At 45.4% G+C, this 26,229-nt stretch overlaps 2 protein-coding genes and 1 long non-coding RNA gene across 3 annotated transcripts in view; 2 read left to right on the forward strand and 1 right to left on the reverse strand.

Annotated features, from left to right (window-relative positions):
• KDM7A (lysine demethylase 7A) overlaps positions 1-11,038 on the forward strand; it is an 81,698-nt gene extending 70,660 nt beyond the window's left edge. The window contains exons 18-20 of the mRNA XM_025433889.3: positions 685-770; positions 3,564-3,837; positions 4,421-11,038. Coding sequence (XP_025289674.3) covers positions 685-770; positions 3,564-3,837; positions 4,421-4,515 — 455 coding nt within the window. The 3' untranslated portion in view covers positions 4,516-11,038. The remainder of the gene's footprint in view (positions 1-684; positions 771-3,563; positions 3,838-4,420) is intronic.
• On the reverse strand, positions 2,220-17,940 carry LOC112650989 (uncharacterized). The gene is made up of 4 exons (XR_004805599.2): positions 17,581-17,940; positions 15,662-15,924; positions 12,202-12,292; positions 2,220-4,707 (listed from the first exon to the last, which is right to left on the reverse strand). It is a non-coding gene; the product is annotated as an uncharacterized LOC112650989 (long non-coding RNA).
• A 435-nt stretch (positions 17,941-18,375) lies between these two features.
• The window catches only part of PARP12 (poly(ADP-ribose) polymerase family member 12), a 39,002-nt gene continuing 31,148 nt past the window's right edge, over positions 18,376-26,229 (forward strand). Inside the window, exons 1-3 of the mRNA XM_025433890.3 lie at positions 18,376-18,830; positions 22,457-22,592; positions 25,779-26,079. Of these exons, the coding sequence (XP_025289675.1) occupies positions 18,502-18,830; positions 22,457-22,592; positions 25,779-26,079 (766 nt within the window). The 5' untranslated portion in view covers positions 18,376-18,501. The remainder of the gene's footprint in view (positions 18,831-22,456; positions 22,593-25,778; positions 26,080-26,229) is intronic.

Below are 26,229 nucleotides of genomic sequence, written 5' to 3' on the forward strand. Positions count from 1 at the left end.
TTGAAACCGCATTTTGGTGTATGTAATAAGACTTTTACAAGTAGAGGCAAGAAGACTTAATAAAGCTAATTGAACTTGCCCGTACTTGCATAGCTGTTCTTACCCACTGGTGTTAGAATTGGAACCCAGGGCTGTCTGATCTCAAGATCTTGGCTTATTGTATAAGAGGAAACTGACGCTTAGAGAGGTTAAATAATTAAAGATGCACCAGTAACGGAACATCTCAAATTCAGATCTGGGTTTGTCCACACCTTTCTCTCTCCCTGTCATTTCTTTGGTTCCTTGAAAAGAAGGCTTCTTTGAAAATACTGCAGGATTCAGGCAAACATATGCCTTTTATTCTATATGGAAAAATATACCCGTTTTAGAGAGAGTATATTGCATTTGGCTTTTCCGTCTATAACAGATGGCCATAGAATTTGACTCTGGATCTTCCAGCATCTGGCACAAAACCTGTCATATAAAGACAGTCTTTGAGAGAATTGAAAGAATTAACATGTTAGGTTGTGAGCTGATGACGCTTTTGTTTTTGAGAGGGAAAGCAGCCTGGTGAAAAGTATATGAGTAAACTCATTTTTTAATAAAACGTCAATCTAAATGTACTTTCAGTTTCAAACATTAGGTTAATTTTGTTTGTTATGATTAAGTTTGTGTGGATATAATTTAATTAAAACTTTTGTTTAGGGTACCATGTCAAGACTGAAGATCAAGACTTGAGGAGTTCTTCCTGGATTAAACAATTTGATACAACTTCCAGATTTCATCTTCAGGTATATGCAAGGCTTGAAACATCAAAAGGAGATTTAGGGTCATCATTAACTGTGCTTTTGCTTTCTGTTTTTTTACTGCAACCAGTAATTGGATCTGGAAAGCTAAAAAATAATTTACAATTAAATGCACATTTAATTTGAACAACTATCTGTTTTTAGGAATTCTGATTTAACAACTAATGCAAGGGTCATGGAAGGAATGTGATCTGGAAAAGAATAGTTGATTCAAGGAAAGCTAAAAAGTCCTGGCAGCCAACACTTCTTGGTTATGTCTAGCTAGGAGAAAGGGGAGTGGGGGGGAGTACCATGAAGATCTCTTTTTAATCTCTGACATTGTTTCTTGAACATTTTTAGATAGTAAATTTTAGAGTTTGATGCAGTTATTGACTCTCTTACAAGAAAAATATTCATCATAAATACTGATCTTTGCATGTATTTTCTCATGGTTTGTGAGAAACCCTTACCCAGACTATCCATGGACTCCAGATTAAGAGCCTTTGCTCTAAGAGAAGACACTTGATGTCTTGGGATCCCAGCATATTAATAGTTATACCAAACAAAATGAGCCCCAAAAGCTTTTTGAGAAGCCACAGCTTTCCAGTAGTCCATATGATCTTTTGCTACAAGCTTTGGAAAATGACAACCATAGAAAGAATCAAAATTCTCATATGCTGTAGAGTCGAGTCCCCTAACTTTTCCAACACTAAGCATACAGTGTGTAGTGGAATCACAGGTGTTTGTTTAAGTAGACTCCATGCTGAGATGTAGGCTTCAATGCAGGGCTTGAACTCACCAACTTTAGATCAGGCCAAGATCAAGAGTCAGACACTTAATCAACTGAGCCACCCAGGCACCCCTTCATGCATGGTTTTTATTTTCTTCATTTGGCTTATCTACATTTTCTAAATACTTAGACATTTTACAATAAGCAAAAGAGCCAAGTTATTTTTTTAAGGCAGAGTTTTGTAGTGTAAGTCCTTTTAATAGAATATACTCCAGAATCAAAGGTCAAGGAAGGAATACCTTAACTATTAGTAATTCACTTATTCAGTGTATGATTTTACAGTGCTTCATGGATCATAACGTTTACAACTTAATTAGCATTATAGGATTCAGTATTAAAAGTAAGCTACTACTGGGGACCCTGGCTGGCTCAGTCGGTAGAGCATGCCACTCTTGATCTCAGGGTATAAGTTTGAGCCCCACGTTGAGTGTAGAGATTACTTAAAAATAAACTCTTTTAAAAAAGTAAGCTATTATTTAAATCTAGCTGTTGTTTTTGTCTTTGAAAATAAAGAAGTAGAGGACAGATGATTAGCAAGATCACCTTAGAGAAAATCACATTTCTTTTGCCTATAACCCAGAGAGGTTTTATAGAGAGGCCTGTCAAATCATAACAATTGTTTTCTCATACTCAGGCATATTTGTAAGACTAATTTAAAGCAAGTCTGTGTTTAATGCAGTTTTATTTTTAATGAAGATTTTATTAATTTATTCATGAGAGAGAAGCAGAGACACAGGCAGAGGGAGAAGCAGGCTCCACGCTGGGAGCCCAACGTGGGACTCGATCCTGGGTCTCCAGGACCACGCCTTGCTAAACCGCCACGCCGCCCGGGCTGCCCTATTTAATGCAGTTTTAAAAACTTATTTGACCATTACAGAATCAGGAATTTTACATCACACACACACATACAGCTAGTTTCATGAAACATCACATCTGCAGTATGTTCAAGTCTGTATTTTCTATTTTTTAATTCTGGTCATGCCCCTTCTATTGGTTTCAAGACCTACCCATAAGTAGCATTGTTGTTTCCTGATGGTTCATTCAGTGATCTTTTAAATAAACAGAGGAAAGAATTGTTAGAGAAAAAAACCAGACTTGGCGCTCAGCATCTAGGTGCTTTTTTTTTGGTAAACAATTTAGATACAATGGAGTTGAACCTTAACAGAAGTTAGATTCTAGAAAAAATGGTGCATTACACTGTGACAGATACATGGGAGCTGTGATGTGATGAGGAAATGGTAGGTCCATGTCCCAGCCACAGGTTCTTTCCATAGTGCATGTCATGGCACATGCAGAATACCATATTATAATAATATATGTGGGACCCCTGGGTGTCTCAGGGGTTAAGTGTCTGCCTTTGGCTCAGGGCACGATTCCCTGGTCCGGGGATGGAGTCCCACATTGGGCTTCCTGCGGGGGAGCCTGCTTCTCCCTTTGCCTGTGTCTCTGCCTCTCTCTCTCTCTCTCTCTCTCTGTGACTATCATAAATAAATAAAAATTTTAAAAAAGTTATATACATTTATATATATAAATATCCAAATTCATATATATATGTAAATAAAAATGTTTTCTTCTAGACTTAAGTTATGATGCACACTTTAATAATGGAATCCTGGGGATCCCTGGGTGGCTCAGTGGTTTAGCACCTGCCTTTGGCCCAGGGCGTGATCCTGGAGTCCCGGGATTAAGTCCTGCCTCGGGCTTCCGGCATGGAGCCTGCTTCTCCCTCCTCCTGTGTCTCTGCCTCTCTCTCTCTCTCTATCATGAATAAATAAATAAATAAATCTTAAAAAAAATAATTAATAATGGAATCCTTTCGTGCTATTAGGTTTGGGAATGACATGACCACCCTGAAGGTGTAGTCGTCTGTGGCTGCTATATGTTAGGAAAACCAAAGTTCAGTAGTCTGTTCTCTCTCTTGACTTGCTATCGCATAGAGAGGTTAAATAGCTCACGTATCTTAAAGGAACTCTAAAAACCCAGCTTTACTTATTTCCTTCCTTTTCTAGGATCTAAGTAGAGGCCAGAAATGCATCAAAAAGGAAAGTTCATCAGAAATCAGTCAGAAGGTACAAAGTAGGAATTCTGTGGACAGCAGTGGCTCAAGCCCGCAAAATGGAAAGTATACACAGAATTCAAGCTTGATTTCAGGGGTGTGCCAGATAAATAATGGCAGCGTAAGCCCAGAAAGGCCAGTCGGTGAAACTTCCTTTTCAGTGCCCCTTCACCCCACAAAGAGACCTGCATCCAATCCACCACCTATCAGCAACCAGGCAACAAAAGGTAACTTGCACGTTTGTAGGCTGAGTATGTTTTTGACCGTGTATCTTGGTGACGGTGGAAGTTCAGTTAGACGCAGTGGTCCCTGCCCTCAGTGTGCCCTGATGCACACTGGATGGCGCAGTGGTGGCAGTATGCAGCAGTGAGTGTGGAAACAGACCAGGGTACCCAGGTGGAACCTGGAGGAGAGGTGGTGGATCCTGACGAGGATGGTAAGGGGTTAGCCACACAGGCTAGACCACAGTGAAGGTCAAGGAGATAGTGTGGCCAGTGGTACAGGTGAGAAACAGTCCGTGGGCTCTATGAAACTGCAGTCGGTTTGGTGGCTGACGCACAGTTAGATGCCAGATTCGGTCAGGGCTCCTGCTCAGGTGCTAGGCAGGGGTCAGGCTGTGGGCAGCCTGAGGGAGGTTGGCCTTTCTCTCTCAGCTGATGAGCCGGGAGGCTTGAAAGGGCAGAGCTCCATAGTGACTCTGCCCCCCCGAACACCCGAAAGGCTTGCTTTCCCTGTCGCTCTCCCTTCACGTCTGCAGGTGTGTCTGCCAAGAATGATCTTCACTCTTAAACTGATGTTGGTGTCTTCTAGGTAAACGTCCAAAAAAAGGAATGGCAACCGCCAAACAGCGTCTTGGGAAGATTCTTAAGTTGAACAGAAATGGCCACGCCCGTTTCTTTGTGTGACGGAGCTGCTGTGGTGGCCTCTCTTCCCTCTGGAGCCGGACTAGTTTCGGAGGCGTGGGAGCCTGGAGCTCCCGCTGAGCCCCCGCCCGAAGCAGTTTGCATGTACAGTAGAGAACACTGCCCGAAGAACAAAATGAACCTGATGCTGCATTTTCACTGTGCCACACCCACTCAGCAATAACCGTTTTGGACCTGGTGGGGGAGAGGAAGAAGGAGGGTAGAACCTTAAAAAGAGACCTTGAACTGGAAAAGGTCTCTTGTCAGGGCTTGAATTTCATTTTGTTGTTGGTAGTGTCTTGATTTATTTTCAGTGGTAGGGTAAAGAATTATCAATAATTTATTTAACAGATTTTTTTTTAAAGTTAACAGCTTTTAAATTCTTTCTTTTTTAAAGCTATTTATTTGGAAGATTTCTGGAGAAATATCTCACTAATTTAGATTTAAGAATGTGAAAGTTTTTAAATTATTTTTGATAGTGTGTATGTTACATGTGGGGAAGAGCCACAGTAACAGTAACTAGTCTGGACTCTTAAATTTGATATTCAGGTTAAAGTCTTAAACAGGGATTTGATGCATTAATTATTTTAAATTAAGATGTATATGAAAATCATTTTATTTTATATATTTCATGTGTTTTTTATAAGCTATTAGCTTCGCTTTTGCTAACATCCAAGGTGCATACTGTTACCCAGGTTGATTACCTTATATCCCACCTTCCCTCTGCACTCCCCATCATTTTGTGACGACGCAACAAGACTCTTTCTCTTTGCAGGGAAACACTTTCATAGCCAATGTGTAAGAATTACATAAAAGATCCCACATTTCTCATTTCGTTTGACATTGCAGTTTTCTTCTAATTATATAAAAATAGGCTTCTTGCATTTTCATTTTTGCTGATGATAACTGGGTCCCAAAGAGAACAGCTTTAATATCTTTTTCCTACTTGTGGGATAAAGATGATAAGTTTGGTTAAATTGTCATGTTTATAGTTTTTCAAATACATTTGTAACTACAGAGGGCCTTCTTCATACTGCTGGTGTTGGAGGGCAGGATGAGCACCTGCCATAGAGGTTATATTTTATGACGCCTTTATTCTGTGTACCTAACTTGTTGGAAAATATGAGATATGGTTTGACTTAGTATATTCAAATCTGCATAATAAGCCGTAATATAATAGGACTATACTGTATTAAGTTGTATAGAAGCAAGCATGTTGGAGTAGATCTTTTGGGTGTATGTGTGTTTAGTTTCTTATTTCTTAACCTTCTAAAGAACTATTTAAGATACAAATTTGGAGTAAAATGGGTGCTTCTTGCAGTTGCTTCCATCTGTCCTAACTTAACCAGTGCATATTGAGATTAAGTGTCCGGTTGAGTTTTAAGGAATCATTTCTCTCCTTTATGCACAGTTCTTACTAAATGCCAGTTTTCAGTTGCTCGTAATAGCTTTTATTTTCCCTTTTCCTCCCCATGGCATCAAATAAGTGATTTCTGGGGCTGAGGTGGAGATATTCCCAATTCTGATGAGAGAACATTTTACAAATTTCTACAAAGAAAACAAGAAAACATAGGCAAATAGGATAAGATTTATTTTTGTGGAGAAGAAATATGGCCATACTATGGATTTGTCTTTTTTTTTTACTCGGCAAGGTAGCAGGACTCTCCCATCTGTATTAAGTATCGCTTGAAGAGCTAAGAAAAATATTGATACCATCATCTTTTATGGTTGCAATCAAATGTGTATTTTCAAAGAGAAATATTTCTTATTCTGTCTCCATTGCAATATCTCATGGAATAAATACAGAATAGCTTATAGGTTAGCCTTTTGGGTCCAAATGACTGGACCGAATTCTGGGTCTTATCTGGGTGTCAGGAAAAATTTTTTTATGGAAATACTAAATGTCTGTAAAGGGCCTACTTACAAACTCTGCCTACACTATCCCAGAACTGGTTAAGAGATGGGTATAATCAGTCATTTGTTTGGTCACTGGATCTCAAGATGTCAAAAGTTGGGGCTTGACTGATTCTCCTACCTCCTGACATATTATGATAATGTTTTGGTTTTCTGTAGACACTGTTTTAGTGTTAGAGTTCACATGATTTTGTTTTGGTTTAAGAAATGATAATTATAATTCCTTCTTCCAGCTACATCACAGTCTGGGTTCTTTTGTTTTCTTTACATTTTTTATAGCTCTAAGTATCTTTATTACCTGACTTCTTTAGCTATAAAAATTAAAATCAATTTATTTTTATGAATTAAAATGATGACTATTATCTACCCTGCGTACTTAGCCCAATAAATCTAATTTTAAATAGCCAGTGTGTGTTAGTAGTAAGTGAAGTTACTGTGGATTAATTTTTGGCAGGTTTTGCCCATGAACTGGCTACGTTAAAAAAAAAAAAACAAAACAAAAAACACTTTGAGTAAGATAATCTAACTACTGAAATAGAATTCATGTACCTTTTTCCAAATTGGTGAAAATTCAGCCTATTGGCCCAGTGAGTTGCCAAGTCAAACTTCTAAACTTACTGGCTGTGATGCATCCATTTATCTCATGGAAGTGGCTGGACTTTGAGGCGACTGCAGCCAGTATCTGGACTCGGCTGTAATAGACAACCTTCTGTTTTCCTTAGTCTCATTTATAAACCCTCCTACCACACAAATGCTGCAGCTTAGATAAGGAGACATTGGTGGCATTTAGCTAGTTATGTGCAAATAGATAAAACAGTTGTGACTTAAAATATGCGATTTTAATGGTAGTGGTAGATAATGATTTTTCTGTACTGATTCAAAAAGTGACTTCTGTTAACCTGGGAACCCCTGTACTGTAACTCATAATGTCACATAATACACTTTTCAGGATTGACTAATGATGTAAACAACACAAAGCTGGCAGATTATAGTAATTCAGCATCCTAGAAATACACTGAATTTCATAAGCATCAGTTAATTTTTAAGCACACAATTAAAAATTCTGACCGAAATCACAGAAACTCAGAGAAAACAAGACCATCATTATCACGACTTACTTAGCTTCAATACTGATCTATTTTTTAATAATCCTAATTATTGCCTGTTAAATGAACTCTACTGTATTGATTCATATGATGGCAGCAGGTATTTATCCAATGTCTGTGTGCCCAGCACTGCTTACTACTGTGGTGAGATAGAAGGCTGAAGTTGTGGTCTCTGCTCTTGAAAGTATCTTCTCCAGGAAATAAGCAGTATTACTTTCATTTCTAAACAAACTTTAAGCAAAAGAGGGCCCATGTGTTAAGAAAGATAGCATAATTTTATTAGTTTCAACTGAAATGTATAACTGTAGAAGTGGAAGTAAATTTTAAAAAATTTTTAAAGTTTAAACATTTCAAAAGTTAATAATTTAATGTTGATAATAGAGGGGTGTGTTACATAGCATGGAAGGGAGCATGAACCTGGGTTTTTGTCCAAGTTCTGTCATTTATGTATCAGCTATGTGACTGTAAATAAGTCACTTACTCTGAGTCTTGGTTTTCTCATTTGTAAGTTTGGATAAAAATGTGGTTAAGAACAACACAGAAAAGCATTATTAACACTTCATGCTTGCAGAGAATTTATCATTATTTAAGTTACAACTGACAAAGCACATTTATATGCCTTTTAAGTGAAAACTGTTACTCATAAAATTTGTTTCATCTCAAGTATATGCCCAGAGCATCATGATACCTAAAAAATCTGAAGAATCTCTAACAAAGTGTTGAATTAAAATCAGAATCCATGCTTGAAGTGAAAGAAAAACAAGTGAGATAGTTTATGGATAAGAGTGAGAAGGCGTATCCCCAAGTAATCATTAAAATAATTTAAAGGAATTCAAAGATGGTTTTAGGTTTTGCTCAAAGAGGAATTAGGACAGTACTGCGCCAGAGATCCTGCCTACCCTTCAGAGGCTAGATAAAGGTAAAATAAGTTATGGAATTAAAATGATGTAGCAATTACCCAAGGAGCTAGGGGGAAAATATAAGGTGGTTAGAAGACGAGAACCAACGAAGACCGCTCAGAGTTGGCTAACAGCAAGCAGCTGGTAGGGGGAAAGCACTATAGAGGTGGAAAGAAGACTTGACCAGACATCTTGAAAGGAGAAGATTCTTTCTGCCCTTTTTGAGAAATGCCCTCCGTAGTGACGGCTACTCCCCAAAGAGAGGAGGAGTAATTGTACAGCCCCCTGGACCATGGCCAGAAGTGACAATTGCAGTATGTAAGCATTTTACAATTTCACATAAGAAATGAGGGCTTAATAGTGTAAATCTGAAACTTTTTCAAAAGCTTATTTTCCCCCCATTAAATACTAAGCTAATTGCTCCTTCTGAAAAGAGAAGCTACAACTCATCAGTCATTTTCAGATGTCCTAGGCCTTTATCTAAAGCAATCTGGAGAAAGTTGACTTTAGGAAAAGAGTATTGCCAGTAAGTAAAGGAGACCAATGAAAGCCAGGAGGGCAGTGACGTGCCCAGGGTCATGGTGGACCCCAGACATCAGGTACCTTGCTTCCTGAGACAGCCCCTATTGTGTGACGTTGTGCAGCCTCTGCTCATCCAGTGGATGATACACTCACTACATGTCAGGTGGAAAGAAAGGGGGAGAGATAATATACTTACTACATTGCTCATGAGACGTAATTTTAATACTGTAGCCTTACTAAAAAACCCTTTTATTTTCCAGGGAACGTCATGCCATAAGTCAAATATTTGATACCCTTACATAAACAAAATTTTTAAAGTAAGGTTGTTAAGTAAATGCCTATTTCCAAAGCAATTAGCTTATGACTGTGGTTTTATTCTTTTATAGTATTTTTCCCCTTTATACTGGGTAGGGGAAAATAATACTCACTCGCCTGCATTCTATCCCTTAGACTCTCCTGCTCACCCTTGGTGCCCTTTCTAGTGTCCTAAAGCTTTGTCTTAACAAGTGCAAGATTAAATTTTTTGTTAAAACCTTTTTGAAACTGTATTCAGTGATTCTTCCAAGTTTATCTGCTCTGCACTATTTCACTAATAAACCCTGGCTACCACGTAGCCCTTGACCTCCAAGTAGTTTACCTATGCAAGACCTGTGACATTCTGAATTCACTTTTATTTTACAAAGCAGTCCTAAAGGGAACTTAAAACCATAAAGATAAACCTTGCCTCCACCCAGTTTTATTTAGGCCATTTCCTTTTCAAAATGTCAGCTCTTTTTCCCAGGATTTTTCACCAAAACAATGATCATAAGTGCTGGAATATATAATATTTTGCAGGAATAAAGTAACCCAGACATACTCTTATATTTCATTGGTGGATCTTGGTTGGTAACAGTTACCAGCATTAAGTGTGATATATAATGAGGAGTTGATTCCTTCCCTGGAATCATTTCTCCCCTCTAAGATTCATAAGTAACCTTTTATTTTTACAAAGCATACATATAGACTTCCACATTATAGTCAGGGACCTGAGGTGTAACTTGCTAAGTGAACCCCAAGGTTATTTTATCTTGCAAAAGAAACTAAACCAAACTAAGGGCCTTACATTTATGGTTAGACTGAATCAAAAGCTATAACCTCAATTTTTTCAAAAACAGCTTCTGACTGCAAAAGCAAGTCATGCAGTTGTTAGGTATGAAATAGCACTGATCAGGAAACACATATGCATCTTTGCAGACTGTATTTCCTTCCGAAAAGACTTTTCTACTTTTAATATAAATTAAGCCATAACAGTTTCATGCTGTGGAAAGAGGGTGAAAAGGTTCATTTTAAGAGATTATATAATATGAATTTTCACATTTACTGTGAAATGTCTAACTTTGCCAGTGCTTCAGCAGGTTGTTGTTTTTTTTGGGGGGTGGGGGTGGGGGTGTAGAGGGTGGCAATGTGGGGGTAGTATTGGTTTTAGGGGTTTTAAATCTGTGAAATTTGAAAAGGGGACAGTTGTTGGCTATAGTATTTACTAGTTTTGTAGTAATGTTTTGCTAGCCTGACTGACTTTCCTTAACTGATTTTTATGCCCATGGTCCAAGGTGACTGTTACCCTTTCTCGTTTGGGGTGTCTGCGGAGTAGTGTCTTGTCTGTTTGTATAGGCAGTCAGTATGTGTGCACATGTGTGTCCTTTGAATACAGAAGCACACGGTGTGACAACAGAGTGGGGTGTGGCTGGGAAATGGGATGCTGAAGCTTTAAGAGCATTTTTTTTTTGATTCATAACAGTATTTCCCATCTTTTGCCTGCAGGCAGGGAAAGTGTACAGTATTTATTTTGTTTCTGTTTTAAATTTGTAAGTCTTTAAGTAGCTTACATTGGTTATTATAGGGGAGGACAAGTGACTTGTTTAAAGTTGTATTTAGTATTCTTTCCAATTTCTGTATTTTAAAATATTGAAATTAAAATTGTATTACTTCTGTTTTGATTTTTTAGCACTCGGTGTATTTTTTGCTTATTTTGTTTGAAAGTATAAATGTTGAAAGTTGTATAAAATGTGTCTTTGAAAGAAAAAAAAATCTGAATTCTATATCTAATTCTGACTTTCCGTTCCCTTTTTGTGCTTATTGACTCACAGGAGATTTGAGAATGTGAAAAACTGTGTCAAACTTATGCTTACTATTTCTGAAAATTTAAATGTGAAAAGTAAAGTGTCTTATTCTTTTATTAGACGTATTGCTGGGGAAGCAGTTGCTGAGAGAGAGGAAGGAACACAAAAGGGTACTTGGCAAGATACTGCTGTGCCCTGGCCATGATGTGGGTGTTTACTGAGGAACATTTAAGAGCACTCATTGTTCACAACCCGGGCACCCCACAAATATTTATTGAGCACCTGCAGTATACCAAGTGCTTTTCTAGTGCTGGGACTGCAAGAGTGAACGAAACAAAGCCCTAGTCCTCAGGGAGCTTATGGTAGACGTGAAAGTTGGGGAGAGATGTGCCATGGTGACCAGCTGCCTCAGTGAAGGTGGAAGGGAAGTGCTAGTTTAATGAAAAAGACAAATTCTGTGTCAGCCTTGGTGCTTTGAGAGACCCCAAAGCCAAGTCTGGGATGATATGTGGTGAAGTAAGAGGGAGCTACAGACCAAGGAAGGAGTGAGGGGCTGGGGGCAACACTTCAGGGCAGAAGAAGAGCCTGGGATGGGAGGGGGTGGGGGCAGGGAGGGGCTGGGGGCAACACTTCAGGGCAGAAGAAGAGCCTGGGATGGGCGGGGGCAGGGGCAGGAAGTGGCTGAGAGTCCACTCTGGAGGAGGACCCTGATTGGTCATGGAAACCAAGGCTTCAGAAGGAACACAGACTTGTCCTCTTCGTATACCTAATACACCAGAGTTACACCAGAGTTACACACACTTACAAGAGTGTTACCCCAGGCACGTTTACACCTCCTCTTTCTTAACTGGCCTGCTCTGGTCCAAGCTGATTGAGACCTAAATCTGAACTAATTAATCTGTTCTTTTGTAAAAATCCACAGACTGTCTGTATACCTGTGGGATGCTAACCCTTTGTTAGGCTCATTTGTTATTAGTTATCAGGACCTGCTTTCCTCAGACTTCTAGCCTGGTTTTTGTGTTTGCACCAGGCAGTGAGGCGGACCGACCCATCACTGTGTGATATGGTGTGTTACACACCCCTCATTTTAAATAGAGAAGAATCAGGTGCTATGCTGTGGACAGAGTTTTGAACAGAAGCCCTCATTACCTTTATTCCACGTATTTCCTGTAGACAAGGCATATTTTCATTTCTTCCTCCGACTAACCCAAAGAGGTAGGTGCTACATTGTCCATCCATCCTACAGATGAAACCGAGGCCAGAGAGGGTAAATAATATGTCCAGGTTCACACTCTGATAAGTAAAACTGAGTTTTGAATCAAAAGCCTAAATAAAAGCTATGGTATTTTTTTCTGAATTTCTTTCTCTAATTACTTTATACATACTTTCCATTATTAAATAGGACTAGATAGTTCTTAGGAATGGTTTATGTTCTAAACATTTCTTTGTAGGTACCCATTTTGGATTGAAATACATTTTCTTCAGAAGTTTTCTGTTACTTAACTTTGAGTCTAGTTTTCCCAGGGACAGGCACACATGGAAGACTATGGTTTTTCTGCTAGGGTATCATCGTCTAGTGGAGAACAGGCTGTAAACAGTGGGCACAGGATACTGTTAAAATATATGAACCTAATAGCAGTTGCCAAAGCCACACACCAAGGATGTGAGTAGAGGCCGTGCCCGGCACACTGCTTCCACGGGCTTGGCTCCCACGTGAGAGCACAATTGCCTCCCTCGCTGCTTCTGCCACTGCTCTTCCCACGCCGAAGCCTCTCCTGCCATCTTGTGCCCCTCAGCTCTATAAGCAGGCCAGTCCAGATAAGGAAGGAGAAAGAAAAGGCCTTCTGCCTGCCTTCCAGAGCCTGGCTTCTCTCCTACCCCCACCCCCAAAACTCCTTCCCATCCATGTCCTCATCTTCATTTCCCTTCCAGGTTCTCCATTCCCTCTTTCTGGCCTCTTCCCAACCTTGGTCCCAGAAATAATACCCCTTACGCTCTTTTCAAGTGCTAATTCTGAAATGCTGTGGCCCTTCTATGCCACAGGTGGAGAAAAGGAAAAAATGAGGGCCCTAAAAATAGAAAGTAACGTGTACGGTTTAAAAGATAAAACCTGGAACGAAAGATTCTCCACAGTAAGAGTAGTATTTGACCTTCCCCTAAATCCTTCACTCTAGAAGCTGCCCTAAGGAACTTGAGATACATTTGTGTCTGTAATAACCTGCATCAAGTCAGTGGTGGCTGGTGACCTGGGGAGTGAGAATGGGGAGATCACTGAGCCTGGGAACTCGTACACACTTAGGTTTTATGTTTTGTTTTGTTTTGTTTTTTTTCCTAATTCAAATAACTTGTTGAATTTGTAATTAAAAGAGGCAAGTGTGCTCTACCACAGGGTATGGGTTAGCTGCCCAAGAACACACTGCTTACACCCTCGTGCCTATTCACAACCATCAGCACTCAGGCCCTTGTATTCCTGGGGTGCTGTAGTGGCAGCCTAGTGGGGCTGGGGAGTGGGTCACCAGGGAGCTCCTTCTCCCCCCTCGCCTACCCTCTGCCTTGTCTGTGCTTCCATCGCTGTACTTCTCACTCTGCAGTGTGTACTTTCCTTTTTTTGTCTATCTGAACTATCAGCCCGAATGTGTTCCTTTATCCTCGACGTGTTCTAGAGTTTAGCACCAATCTCACCAAAAATACACTGAAAAATACATAAACACAGTTCTTATTGCTGTGATTTCCTCTCTCTCGCTCTCGCTCTCACAGCGGGATGGGATGGGAGGCAGTGGAAGAGGTGTAAAACAGAACAACGAGAAAAGAACCTTCAACCACTGTTGAATTCTGTTTCTGTCAACTCTGGAAAACTGTGGAGGGGCGCAGTTGGTTAAGTGTTAGACTCTTGATTTCAGCTCAGGTCATGATCTGAGACGGTGAGACTGAGCTGGCGGCTGGCTTGGTGCTCAGCTTGAGATTCTCTCCCTGTGGCTCCCTACCACCCCACTCCTGCTAGCACAGTTACGTGTACTCTCTCTCAATAAAGTAAAATAAAAACAAACTGGAAACTCACCAATGCGGTATTATAAAAACAAATGTTTCAAGTTTCTTTACAATAAGAAAAAGGTGATAGTAAAGATTTTTCTTTAATGAAATAAACTGATTATATAGCTCACGTTTAAAACTTAAAATTTTTATTGTGATTGCTTTGTAAACATCAGTTTATATCGGTGTGCCTTGCTTTGAACACACAGCAATAGTTATATAGTAATAGTTAATGTGTAAAACTGCAAAACAAATTAATTGGGTGGTACCTCATCATGAAAGCATTTCTACGTAAAGGAGGGGAAGGGCAGCCCGGGTGGCTCAGCGGTTTAGCGCCGCCTTTGGTCCAGGGCATGATCCTGGAGACCTGGGATCGGGTCCCACATCAGGCTCCCCACATGGAGCCTGCTTCCCCCTCTGCCTGTGTCTCTGCCTCTCTCTCTCTGTCTCTCATGAATACATAAAATCTTTAAAAAAAAATAAAGGAGAGAAAAAGAGCTTGCTGAAAGTTACTTGACTCTGCTGAGCAGTATTTTCAGAGCTTTGGAGCAGGACCCTTCATAGGTGCTGTCGCTCTGCTTTATTCTTGGGCAGCGTGATTGTCAGAAAGGGAGTTGCTCAGGGGCTAGCAGGTCTCGCCTTGGAAGACAAGTCATGATGCCGTTGGCCTGGTCACAAACCAGCATATAAGTATGCTGAGCCCAGTAGAGACTGGGCTCTAAAGATTCCTGGTCAGAGGGAGAAGCTTGGTCAAGAGCAGGACCAAGAGACACAGCTCCAGGCTTGGTTCCTCAACTCCAGATCAACTCCACGTGGTGGACACCTTACCCTTCTGTATCAGATCCCAAATCCCCACAGGTGTCTTGGTGAATGACCTTACCAATATTCAGTTGCCCAAGCCAGATTCCTGGATGCTGTCCTCAAACTGCCCCCTCCCTACCCCAACAAATGATTCAGCCGTCAGCAATCTCCCCACTGGATAAGTTATACAGAATGAAACTATGAAGACCTCATCTTAGAACAACACTTGGACAGAAAGCTTCGTTGACCCCACCTCCCTCTCCTCCCTCCAGTAAGGTCACTTGCTCACCACCACCTCCTGTTTGCCTTTACAGCAAACCTTCCTGCGGATACCATCTCCATTTGCTGTTGCCACGTCCTCACTGCCGGCTCAAGCTTCAGCCCCCTCCAATCATCTTTCTTGCCATTCTGCCGCCCGCTGTCATAAAGCTCAGGACAGACTACTAAGTAGTGAGCAGCCACCTGGAGACCCTGGGGGATGAGGGGCTATCCTAGATGTTCTGTCCCAACTGAGATCCCAGCAGGATGCAGCCCCAGGGATGACTGGTTATATTGTGTAAAGCAGAACCACCCAACTGAGCTCAGTGAACTCACAAAACCATGAAAAAGAAACCACTGGTTTCAGCCACCACGTTCTGGGGTGCTCAGGAATAGAGAACACATCTCTCTGCCCTCTTTCACTCAGTCTCTTGATGGCACTCAATGCGGTTGATCATCCTTTCTTGAGATATTTAAATACTTGCCTTTCACGATTCCCAAATTCTAGTTTTCCTCCTACCTCAGTGGCTGCCCCCTCTCGGTCTTCTCATTCGCCTTCTTCATCAGAGGGGCAGATCCTTGGAATACTCTTCTTCTCAGTGGATATTCTTGCTGACCCATCTCATCAGTCCCATGGGTTTAACCATCTGCGTGTTCACAGTCCTAGTTCTGCCCTCTTCTGCAAGTGCCAGACTCACAGATCCAAGGGCAGGCCGGGCATTTCCACCTGGATGTCCAGTAGGAATCCTCTAACTCTTCTTCTACCTTACACTCCTTCAGGACCTGCATTTTAAAACACAGGGGTTTTATTTTTAAAGATTTTATTTATTCATGAGAGACAGAGAGAGAGAGAAACAGAGACAGACAGAAGGAGAAGCAGGCTCCACGCAGGGAGCCCGATGCGGGACTCGATCCCAGATCTCCAGGATCATGCCCAGGGCCAAAGGCAGGCGCTAAACCGCTGAGCCACCCAGGGATCCCAAGAGAGGTGTTTAAATCAGGTATGGTAGGACGTGTGCACATGGCAAGGTCTGCTATGAAAGATGTTTTTAATACTCACAGGCCGCTAGTAACTGGAGGCCGGCACACTGCAGGGTCGGTGTGCTGGCCTCCTGTGTTGGGGAGGAGGCAGAGGGAGTGGGGAAAATGTGGGCAAGAACCTTTGTTGTGACTTGCGGGAGACACAATCAGTGAGGCGTGCATGCAGCCTTCTAGATTCCTAGAAATATGTCGAGCTTTTCAAAGCCCCAACGGACATCTCATCCTTCAGCTTTTCCTTTTAAACTTTTGGTTAGTCTTTTGTTTGCCTCAACTATTATCCATTGCGTCAGCCAGTCGTGATATTAAAACACTGAACTACCCCTGGGGAAAAGCCACTGGGACCGGGCTAGTTCCAGTGAGGATGAATAAATACAAGCCTTTTCAGGGGGGCCTTTCACGCAACTAGTAGACAAGCCAAACGATGTTTTTTGAAAAAGCTCCAGCCCTGTTTTGCTGTCTCTGGTACTGGTACCAAGAGTGTGGGCTTTTAGTTTTCGAGGCTGCCACGAAATTCAGGAGATGGGAGCAGGGTAAGTGCAAATGCCACAAAGCTTGATGTTTTCACTTTGACGCAGCTGTTCTTCTTGACTAAATGCTAAATGAGCTGCTGTAAGACTTTAATTTCCAAAGCTCTGAAAAGTATGGATTCTGATCATATTTGCCAGCTTTTCATTGCGGCCACACTGCCACTGACAGGCAAACGTTTTGAGGTTCCTACTCCACCACTTTCACTGATGTCACCCTTCTGAGAAATATTGTACTGCAAATCAATATTAAAATCACAATTAAAAATTTAAATTAAAAAATTAATTTTAAAAAAGGTTTTATTTGACACAGAGTGTGAGTGCACAAGCAGAGGTGGTGGGAGAGGGAGAAGCAGGCTCCTTGAGCACGGAGCCCCATGCAGGACCTGATCCCAGGACCCTGGGATCATGACCTGAGCGGAAGACCGACACTTAACCCACTAAGTCATCCAGGCGCCCCTAAAAATTAAATATCCAACAAAAATTTTTTACACAATTTTATGGGGGCGGGTGGGGCTCTCAGCAGGTTGAGTCTGCTGCTCTCTCTCTCCTTCTGCCCCCCCCATCGTGCGCGCGCTCTCTCTCAAATCTTTAAAAAAAAGCCTTTTACACAATTTTTCAAGAATCCACATTTTTTTAAAAAAAGATTTCATTTGTTTATTCATGAGGGACACAGAAAGAGAGGCAGAGACATTGGCAGAGGGAGGAGAAGCAGGCTCCCTGCAGGGAGGCCAGTGTCCAGGATCACGGCCTGGGCTGAAGGCGGCGCTGGGCCGCCCACCTGCTGGTTTAAAGCTGTCGAACGGCCTGGATAAGGATCCACGACTCCTGCACCAGGGCTCCCCCCACACCAACACTTAACTGGGAAACTTACCTGCTATTGCTTTTACTTCTAGAAGATTCCCAGAGGGCAGACTGCTGGGTCAAAGGTCAGGCACACTTACAACCTTAGGGACTACTTTCCCAAAGGGTTGTAACAGCTCACATCTGGGGGGGGGGGACCCAAGCGTGCGCGCCTGCGCTCCGACTGCTCCGGAACACCTGGTCCCTCCGTGCGGCAGGGCTGGGGAGGAGCGGGGCCGCTTTCTCCAAGGACACGCACGACCCTTTCAAGCTTAAAACGCGAGGTTCCCGGCGAGCCCTGAAGAGAGAGAGAGAGAGGGAGAGAGCGCGCGCGGCCGCGACCCCGCCGGCAATCCCGAGGGATCGCGGTCACGTGGGCGGGGCGGGGGCGGGGCCTGGCCGCGACGCCCCGCCCCCGCCCGCCCCCCGCCCCCCGCCCGCGGCCCCGCGTCGTCCGAGCCGTCGGGGCGGCCGGGCTCCGTCCGCAGGTGGGCTGGCGTCCCGGGCGCTCCGGCAGCGCGCGGGCGGAGACGTAGCGGGCCTGGCGGCCGCGCGCTTCCCGACGGCCCGGGGCCTCAGCCGGAGCTGCGCACGGCCCGGGCGTCGCCGCCCCCGGCCACTAGGTGAAGGCGCCGCGAGAGCCCCGGGGCGCTGCCCCGAACGACGAGCCTGCGTCTGCCTGCGGCCCCCGCCTCCGCCCGTCCGGGCTGCCGACGGAGCCGGGGAGCGGGCCGCGGAGCGCGGCGGCCGCGCGCAGCTGGGCGCCCTGAGGCCGGAAGGCGCCGCGCCCCCTCAGCTGCGGGCCGGTGGGCGTGGTGAGGCGCCGCGGGTTCCGTTTTCCCGGGCCCCGGGGAGCTTTCGCTTTCGCTTCCAGCTGGCGTCTGCACCCCGCGGGAGCCGCCCGCCGCCCGCGTCCCGTCAGCCGCGCCCCGACGGGCAGCCCGCCGCCGCCATGGCCCAGGCCGCCGTCCTCGGCGAGGTGACCCAGGTGCTGTGCGCGGCCGGGGGCGCCCTGGAGCTGGAGGAGCTGCGGCGCCGCTTGCGGGACGGCGTCGGCGCCGAGGCGCTGGAGCGGCTGCTGCGGGAGCGCGGCCGCTTCGCGGTGGCGGCGCGGGCGGGCGCGGGCGGCGCGGCGGCGCCCGGGCGTGTGGTGCTGGCGGTGTCGGCGCTGCGCCTGTGCCGCGCGCACCAGAGCCCCAAGGCGGCCTGCGTGGGGCTGTGCGCGCAGCTGCACCTCTGCAAGTTCTTGGTCTACGGGGCCTGCAAGTTCCTGAGGGCCGGGTAAGCGCCGCGCCCGCAGCCCGACGGCGGCCGGGGACGGGGGGCCCCGCCCGCGGGCCCGCTCTGGGCCCCCTGGGGCGGGCGCCGCCGCGGCCTCCGCCTCCCTTCTCCTCAGCGGGCACCTGACTGCCGGGCGCTGTGGGAGGGCTCGCGCTGGACGGCGGCCCCCAGGCTCCTCCGTCCCGGAGGGCGACTCGGGGCGCGGTCCCCCCCCCCCCCCCGCCCGGGCTCTCGGAGGGGGAGCGGCCGAGCGGCTGCGGGGCTCCTGGGCGCCGCGCTCCCCTCAGCTGCAGGGCCCCGGCGCCCCGGGCTTCCTCCGCCGCCGCAGGACGACTCCCCAGGCCGCCTCAGCTCCAGCTCGCTTCCCGGGGCGCAGGGGGCTTCTGTCCAGAAGCCTGCCCCTTTCTGTGGAGGAGTGGGCTCCTCCTTTGTTCTTTCCTTTTCTCCCTTCCTTCTTTCCTTCCCTTCCTTCTCTCCTTCCTCCCCTCCTTTCCTTTCTTCCCTCCTCCCTCCCTCCCTTCCCTCCCTGCCTTCCTTCCTTCCTCTCTTCCTTCCCCCCTCCTCTCCTTTCCTCCTCTCCTTTCCTTCCTTCCTTCCCTCTCTTCCTTCCTTTCCTCTCCTCCCTCTCTCCTTCCCTCCCCTTCTTTCCTTTCTTCCCTCTTTTCCTGCCCTCCTTTCCTCCCCTCCCCTCCTCCTTCCTTCCCTTCCTCCCTCCCCTCCTTCCCTCCTTTCCTCTCCTCTCTTCCTTTTTTCCTTCCTTCCTTCCCTTCTTTCCTTCATTCCTTCATTCCTTCCTTCCCTCCCTCCCTCCCTTCCTTCCTTCACTCCCCCCCCCCCCCTTAACACAAGAGATGTTATTTTTTGCTCACATCAGGTGCACTAGTCAGCAGGAGGTAGGGGTCTGGATCCATGCGGTCATTCAGGGCCTGGGTCTGGCTGACCTCAGCTCAGCCTCCTCAGCCCACGGCTCTTAAGGCCATCCTGGGTATGAGGTTCCAGGGAGCAGGTGGAAAAGATGGACAGTAGAGGCCAGAGGGAAGTTTTTATGGGCGGGGTGTGCAGGTGGTAGATACCTTTCCACACATCCCCTGGATGTCTCCTGCCTGCGCCCCTCATGCCTAGATACAGGAGGGTGGGAGTGGGAAATGCAGCTGCTGCCCCTCTACCCCCTCAGCAGCTGCTGAGAAATATCTAGATGAGACTATTCCCAGACCTAGTTAAGGTCTTAAGAGGAGGGATGTGTGTGTGAGAAATTTGAGAGAGGGGGAGTTGGTGTGATTGTGGTGACAGGATGGCAGAGAGGTGATGGCTGTTTTCTTACTGTTGACAGATGACTCATACCCCCCCCCCCCTTATTATTGACTGAGGGATGATTCTTCCTTTTCTTCCTTATTGGCTGAGAGAGCAGGAGAAGTGTGTCCCAGGACAGCTGTCTGTCTGAAGCCTGGGAGCATGGCCAAGGTCCCAGGTGCTGGTTTGGAAGTTATTGGTTGGTGCATGCCAGGGCTGCAGCCCCAGGAGCAGGTCAGATCTGAGGTGGAGCCTGAGGGTGGAACTGTCGGGAAGCTGGGTCCTCAGGGACTGTTGGAAAAGTGTCTGACCTTGGGGGAGAATGAGGAGCAGCAGCTGGAGAAGGTGGACACGATAAATGATAAATGGTGGAAGGATGAATTGAGTGATAGGGATAATTGGTGCATCTTGTTAATGTCCATACGCGATAAAAATAGAGCAGCTCTGTTGTGCAGCTAGTTCCCAAAATTTGGGGTTGGATTTTATTTGTCTCAGAAATCTGGAAGTCTGATTATCGACTGGCCTAGATGATACGGAGCTTCCTTTTCGTTCTTCGCTGTTCCATTTCCCTTGTGGTTCACACATGACGGTTTCTTGAACCTTCCTTCTCTGACTGCTTTTGGGTCACATAAGGGAGAGTAGGTGTGGTTGGCTGCACTTTCGATGCTTTTCCTGTGACTTCCTGAACCACAGGGTCACCTGTTTCAGAAACATCATGGCTTCTGCTTTTACTCATTGGTGACAGCTGGGAAGGGTCCCAAGTCCCTGACTTCCATCCTGTGCTTAGGGGCAGTGAGCATGGTGGTTAAGAGCACAGCCCCAAGACAAGCCTACCTTGTTTTAAACCTGGCTCTGCTCCCTGCTAGCTGCGTGATCTTGGGCAAGCGACTTTATATCTGAGCCTCAGTTACCTTATCTGCAAAATGAGGATATCACACACTTCATGGGCTTGTTGAGGACTGAATGACTTATAGAACCTTCAGGTAATCCTGGTTTGTGGTAAATCCTCAACAAGTTTTAGCAGCTGTTGTTACCATCATTGTTGTCATAATCATCTTAGTGGCACCAAGTTTGCCTAGAATGTTCTTCTCATCTCTCCTTGCCTGGTTGTGCTGCCTCAATATTTGGCCTGGGCTTTGCACCATCCCTTGATTGCTTCTCCACTTCTGTCAGGCTCAGATGCCTCTCCTGTCTGCACGGATGTATTCTGAGCATGGCTGACCTTGCGCTTGACCTACTATTTTAGAGTCCTCTCCGTATCTGTCACTTCCACTAGAGGAGATCAGAGGAAGAGGCCAAATGACTCCCAAAGTTGTTGGTCTGTGCAGTGAAAGAGAGAAGTTGTCTTTTACTGAGATGAGGGAGCCTGTGGAAGGTGCTGGTTTAGGGAAGTCAATCAAGGGTTCAGCTTTCTTTTGGAACGCTTAAAATAAACATGACTTTTGAGGTTTGACAGCATCTGAATAAAGCAAATGATATGTGCCTGACTTTTCCGGGTCCTGGTGACCCGGGCGATCATTTGAAGTCTTTGGATCATCAGGGCGTGGTGCCAGTGCCTGGCTCACTATGCATGTTCAACGGGAGCTTGCTTGTTAATGGAAATGATGGAGGAGGGGAGTGGAGAAAAGGGCTGGGCCTCAGGGTGTATACACATACCTTTAACCAAAGATGTCCAGGCTCGTTTATTCAGCCACTGTTTAAGTGTCTGTTAAGTGCCCACTGCCTGGCATACTGGGAGTCTTCTTTGGGAATGGCCCTGTGATTCTTACCAGATACTGATAAGAAATGCTGTCCTGGGCCCTAGAACTCGCAAGGTGTTCTCTCTTCCTTTGTAAATAAGCATTGCGGTTTTTCATTGTATGTACATGCTGTTTTGTTTTGTTTTGTTTTTTCCTGGTGCTGCTAATAAGCAATGTCAAGAACTGTTCCTGAAAAATTATTTTAAAATCTGATTTTGCTAGTTGTATTAGTTTGCTCGGGCAGCCATACCAAAGTACCACAGAGTGGGGGCTAAACAGAAGTTTCTCACAATTCTCAAGGCCAGAAGTCTAAAACCAAGGTGTTGGCAAGGTTGCTTTCTTTCTGCAGCCTCTCTCGTTGGCTTGCAGATGGCATCTTCTTTCTGTCTTCACATGTACGCATCTGTGTCTTAATTTCCTCCTCTATTATAAAGATAGCAGATTGGATTAGACCCCCCCCCCCAGCAACCTCTTTTTAACTTGATTACCTCTGTATAAAAATCATCTCCAAATACAGTCACGGGAGGGTTAGAACTTCAACATAAGAATTTTGGGGAGGCACAGTTGAACTGTGACACCAGCTTTGCTTCTTTGCAGGAAGAACTGTAGAAACAGTCACAGCTTGACGACAGATCACAACCTGAGTGTGCTGAGAACTCATGGTGTTGACCACCTCAGCTTCAGTGAGCTCTGCCTGCTTTTGTTTCAGAATGACCCCTGGCTTTTGCCAGAGGTGAGTTTCAGGAGGGGGTGTGTATGTGTGTAAGTGATGGGGGAGAAGCTAGAAGGTTGGAAGATAAGAAATATGGCAGAAGAGAAGCTGAGGAGGACCTGATAGTGACCATGGGATCTGCTTGGAGGAGACCTGGATTGAATTCCTGGCTCTATTGATTTTTATTTTTTATTTATTTGTTTATTTTTAAAAACTATTTATTTATTCATGAGAAACACAGAGGGGGGAGAGAGAGAGAGAGAGAGGCAGAGACACAGGCAGAGGGAGAAGCAGGCTCCATGCAGGGAGCCCGACACAGGACTTGATCCCAGGTCTCCAGGATCACACCCTGGGCTGAAGGTGGCACTAGACCGCTGAACCACCCGGGCTGCTCTCTATTGATTTTTAGACTAGTGACCTTGGGCCTGAAACCTTGCCCCTTCTAGAAGCTGCCTTTCCTTCTATGTCATTGGGACTGGTTCCTCTTTTGCAGGGCTTCTTAGAGGTTGGGGGAGTCTGGTTGGTCAGTGGCTGAAGCAAGATGTTCCTTACATGGGGATGAGGAGATGAGAGACTCCAGTTGGCTCCTCCCCATCTAGCAGGACTTGAAACTCTGTGTTATTGCCAGACCCAGGAGGGGCCATCTTTCCCAGGAGGAAACTTCTCAGAGATGCTGACAGGCAGATGATGCCCTCTCTACTAAATCAGTTACACCCAGGGAATTTTGAACTTTAGTTGATGTGGATTCTCATAATGCATAATGCATAATCTCATAATGCACCTCGCTGCAGTGGCTATGTACTAGTTTGGGTCCTCTGAGAAACAGACACCAAGATGGGATTAGAAGTGCAGGAGATTTAGTGGAGAGGGAGCAGAAGAAAGTGGGAAGCTTTTGGGCAGTGATGTGGCAGGACTGGGGGAAGGAAGGGACTGGGTAGGAAGAGACCCTGACTGTAGCCCAGTTCCAAGAGAGCTTCTGCTGGCCAGTGGGAAGTTCTGAGCCAAGGTAGCTCATTGTTGCCTGGGAGCAGCCGGTGGGAGCATGGTCTCTGTGTGAATAAGGTGGTGGCTCCCGAGGGCAGCAGCTGAGCTGAGTTAATTGCACTCTGCAGCAGATCTGAGTGGTGTGTTCCTGTGGCCGGCATAGATTTGTGGGATGCTCTGACACTGTTTCTGGGATAAGATTACAGAGGTCAGATTAACCTGTTTTTATGAAAATGCTACATATTATTCCACTAAAACCACACATTTGAGACAGGTGCTATATATAGCTTAGTGACTGGCACATAATAGGTATTAACTTTTTTCTTTTGCCTTTTGAAAATTAGTATTGATTTAATTCAGCTAGCCTTTATTGACTATCCACTATGAGTGAGGCACTGGTGATACGGAGATAAAAGACCCTGTTCTGCCCTTCCAGGAGGTGCATTTCTTGGGTGAGACAGACAAGTTAGCATGTGATTGCAAGGTGCTTTTCTAGATACTGCAGTAAAAGCACTGTGGTCTCAGGGGCACAGTTTGGACGCCTGGGAAGGTGTCCTAGGGTAGATGGTGTGTGTTCTGAATGCTGAAGGACGTGTGGAGGATGAAGGTCTGGGAAAAATGGGCAGAGAGAAGACAGAACCGGTATGGTCAGGGGACAGCATGTATTTATCCAGGGGACAACTTGGATTTAGAGTGGGAGAGGGGAGAAGGAGAAATGAGTGAGTAGAGACTCATCCATGCAGGCTTCAGTATCACGGGAAGGAGTTGGGGTCGGGGGTTGTGTTTGGAGAGTGGGCATTAATGTTTTGGAGAGATCATCTTGTCAATAGTATGAAAAGTGAATCAGAAGGTGACCAGTCTGGATTGTGTAGCCTCTTGTATACTTGTGTAAGCAGGTTGCTTCAGAACACAGTGCTGGCAACTGGGAGCTGTGACCATAAATTGGGACCTGGTGTAGCTTTCCTGCCCGACCTTCTGCTGTCAGTCTGGTCCTTATCGGATGAATATTGAGGGGCTGCTACCGTGAATCGAGCACCCACTATGACCCCAGACATTTGTATTAGCCATTTTGTGTATTTTCCATTCAATCTTCATGATAGCCTGGTGATGTAGGTGGTATTATTCCCATTTTAGGGATTAAAAAGCTGAAACTCAGAGCTGGCGAGTGGCCTGCCTAAGGTCAGGCATCTCCTAAGTGGCAAAATCAAGGTTAGGGCGTAACCCTGTCTTGGCCTTTCCCCTTGGGGTTTCCATCCCCAGAGTAGAGTCCTTACTGATCTAAGTCTTGGTTCTACAGCCCTCTGTTGCATTTCTACCTCTTGCTCAGTGTAATGCCTCTGAATTGCCTGGGTAGGCCATTGGTGGTCTCTGGCCAGGCTCTCATCTCTAGGAATTTGGAAGGTAGAAAAGGAGCAGTTGATTCAAATTCAAGTCCCAGCTTTACCAACAGTCCAATTCAACAGACATTGAGCATGCCAGATGTAGATAGCTGTGTGACCTAGGGCAAGTAGGTATACTTCTCTGAGTTTCAGTTTGCTCTTGATAAATGAAAGGGCTGTATTTGGCCTTTCTCGAAGATACTTTATACACTCAGAACCTCTTTGACCCTGAATTTCAGAAAAAAAAGAAGATGGGGATATGGGACCTGGCTTAGGGAGAGTTGGTGAGTCAGTGGGGGAAGGTTGTAGGTGGAGGTTGTAGGTGGGCTGTTAGCATGCTGCTGTATGAGTTACATGGAAACATCTCCTGTGAAGGGAGCAGTTCTGATAAGTTGGAATTCTTTGGATTTGCACAGTCTGCTTTCTACCTGGTTTCCATTTTCTCCAAGGGCATATGTTAGCCATCTATCTAGAGTGGGGGGATATTCTCATAGCTGTGTGGCTTGTGAGGATGACAGGATCACAGCTTTGGCTAGGTCTTTTTTTTTTTTTTTTTTTTTTAATTTTTATTTATTTATGATAGGCACACAGTGAGAGAGAGAGAGGCAGAGACACAGGCAGAGGGAGAAGCAGGCTCCATGCACCGGGAGCCTGACGTGGGATTTGATCCTGGGTCTCCAGGATCGCGCCCTGGGCCAAAGGCAGGCGCCAAACCGCTGCGCCACCCAGGGATCCCTTGGCTAGGTCTTTAGAGAAACCTCCTCTGACTGTGACTGGTCCGGAGGGGAGGTGGTGTCCTGTGAGGTTTTCCTAAGCTGGTGCTTTTTTCCTTTTCTGTTAACAGATCTGCCTTCATTATAACAAAGGAGATGGACCCTACGGCTCTTGTTCCTTTCAAAAGCAGTGTATCAAACTCCACATCTGCCAGTATTTTTTACAGGGCGAATGCAAGTTTGGCACTAGCTGTAAGAGATCTCATGATCTCTCTAATGCTGAGAATCTGGAAAAACTGGAGAAGTTGGGCATGAACTCAGATCTGGTGAGCAGACTGCCTTCCATTTACAGAAATGCTCATGACATCAAGAACAAGAGCTCCACCCCCAGCAGAGGGCACCCTCCTACCTCGGGCCCACAGGGGACATCTGGTAAGGCTCTGCACTGGGGCCCTTGGATTCTACCTGGCCAATAATAGATTGTGTGACCTGGGGCAAGTCTGTGCTGCTTTTAGAAAAGTGCAGTTGGTGATTCCTTCCCAGCTAGTAGGCATTATAAAGATGACTTGAAATCATGGTCAT

This window comes from Canis lupus, chromosome 16, assembly GCF_003254725.2.
Source record: "Canis lupus dingo isolate Sandy chromosome 16, ASM325472v2, whole genome shotgun sequence".
NCBI classification, from domain to species: domain Eukaryota; kingdom Metazoa; phylum Chordata; class Mammalia; order Carnivora; family Canidae; genus Canis; species Canis lupus.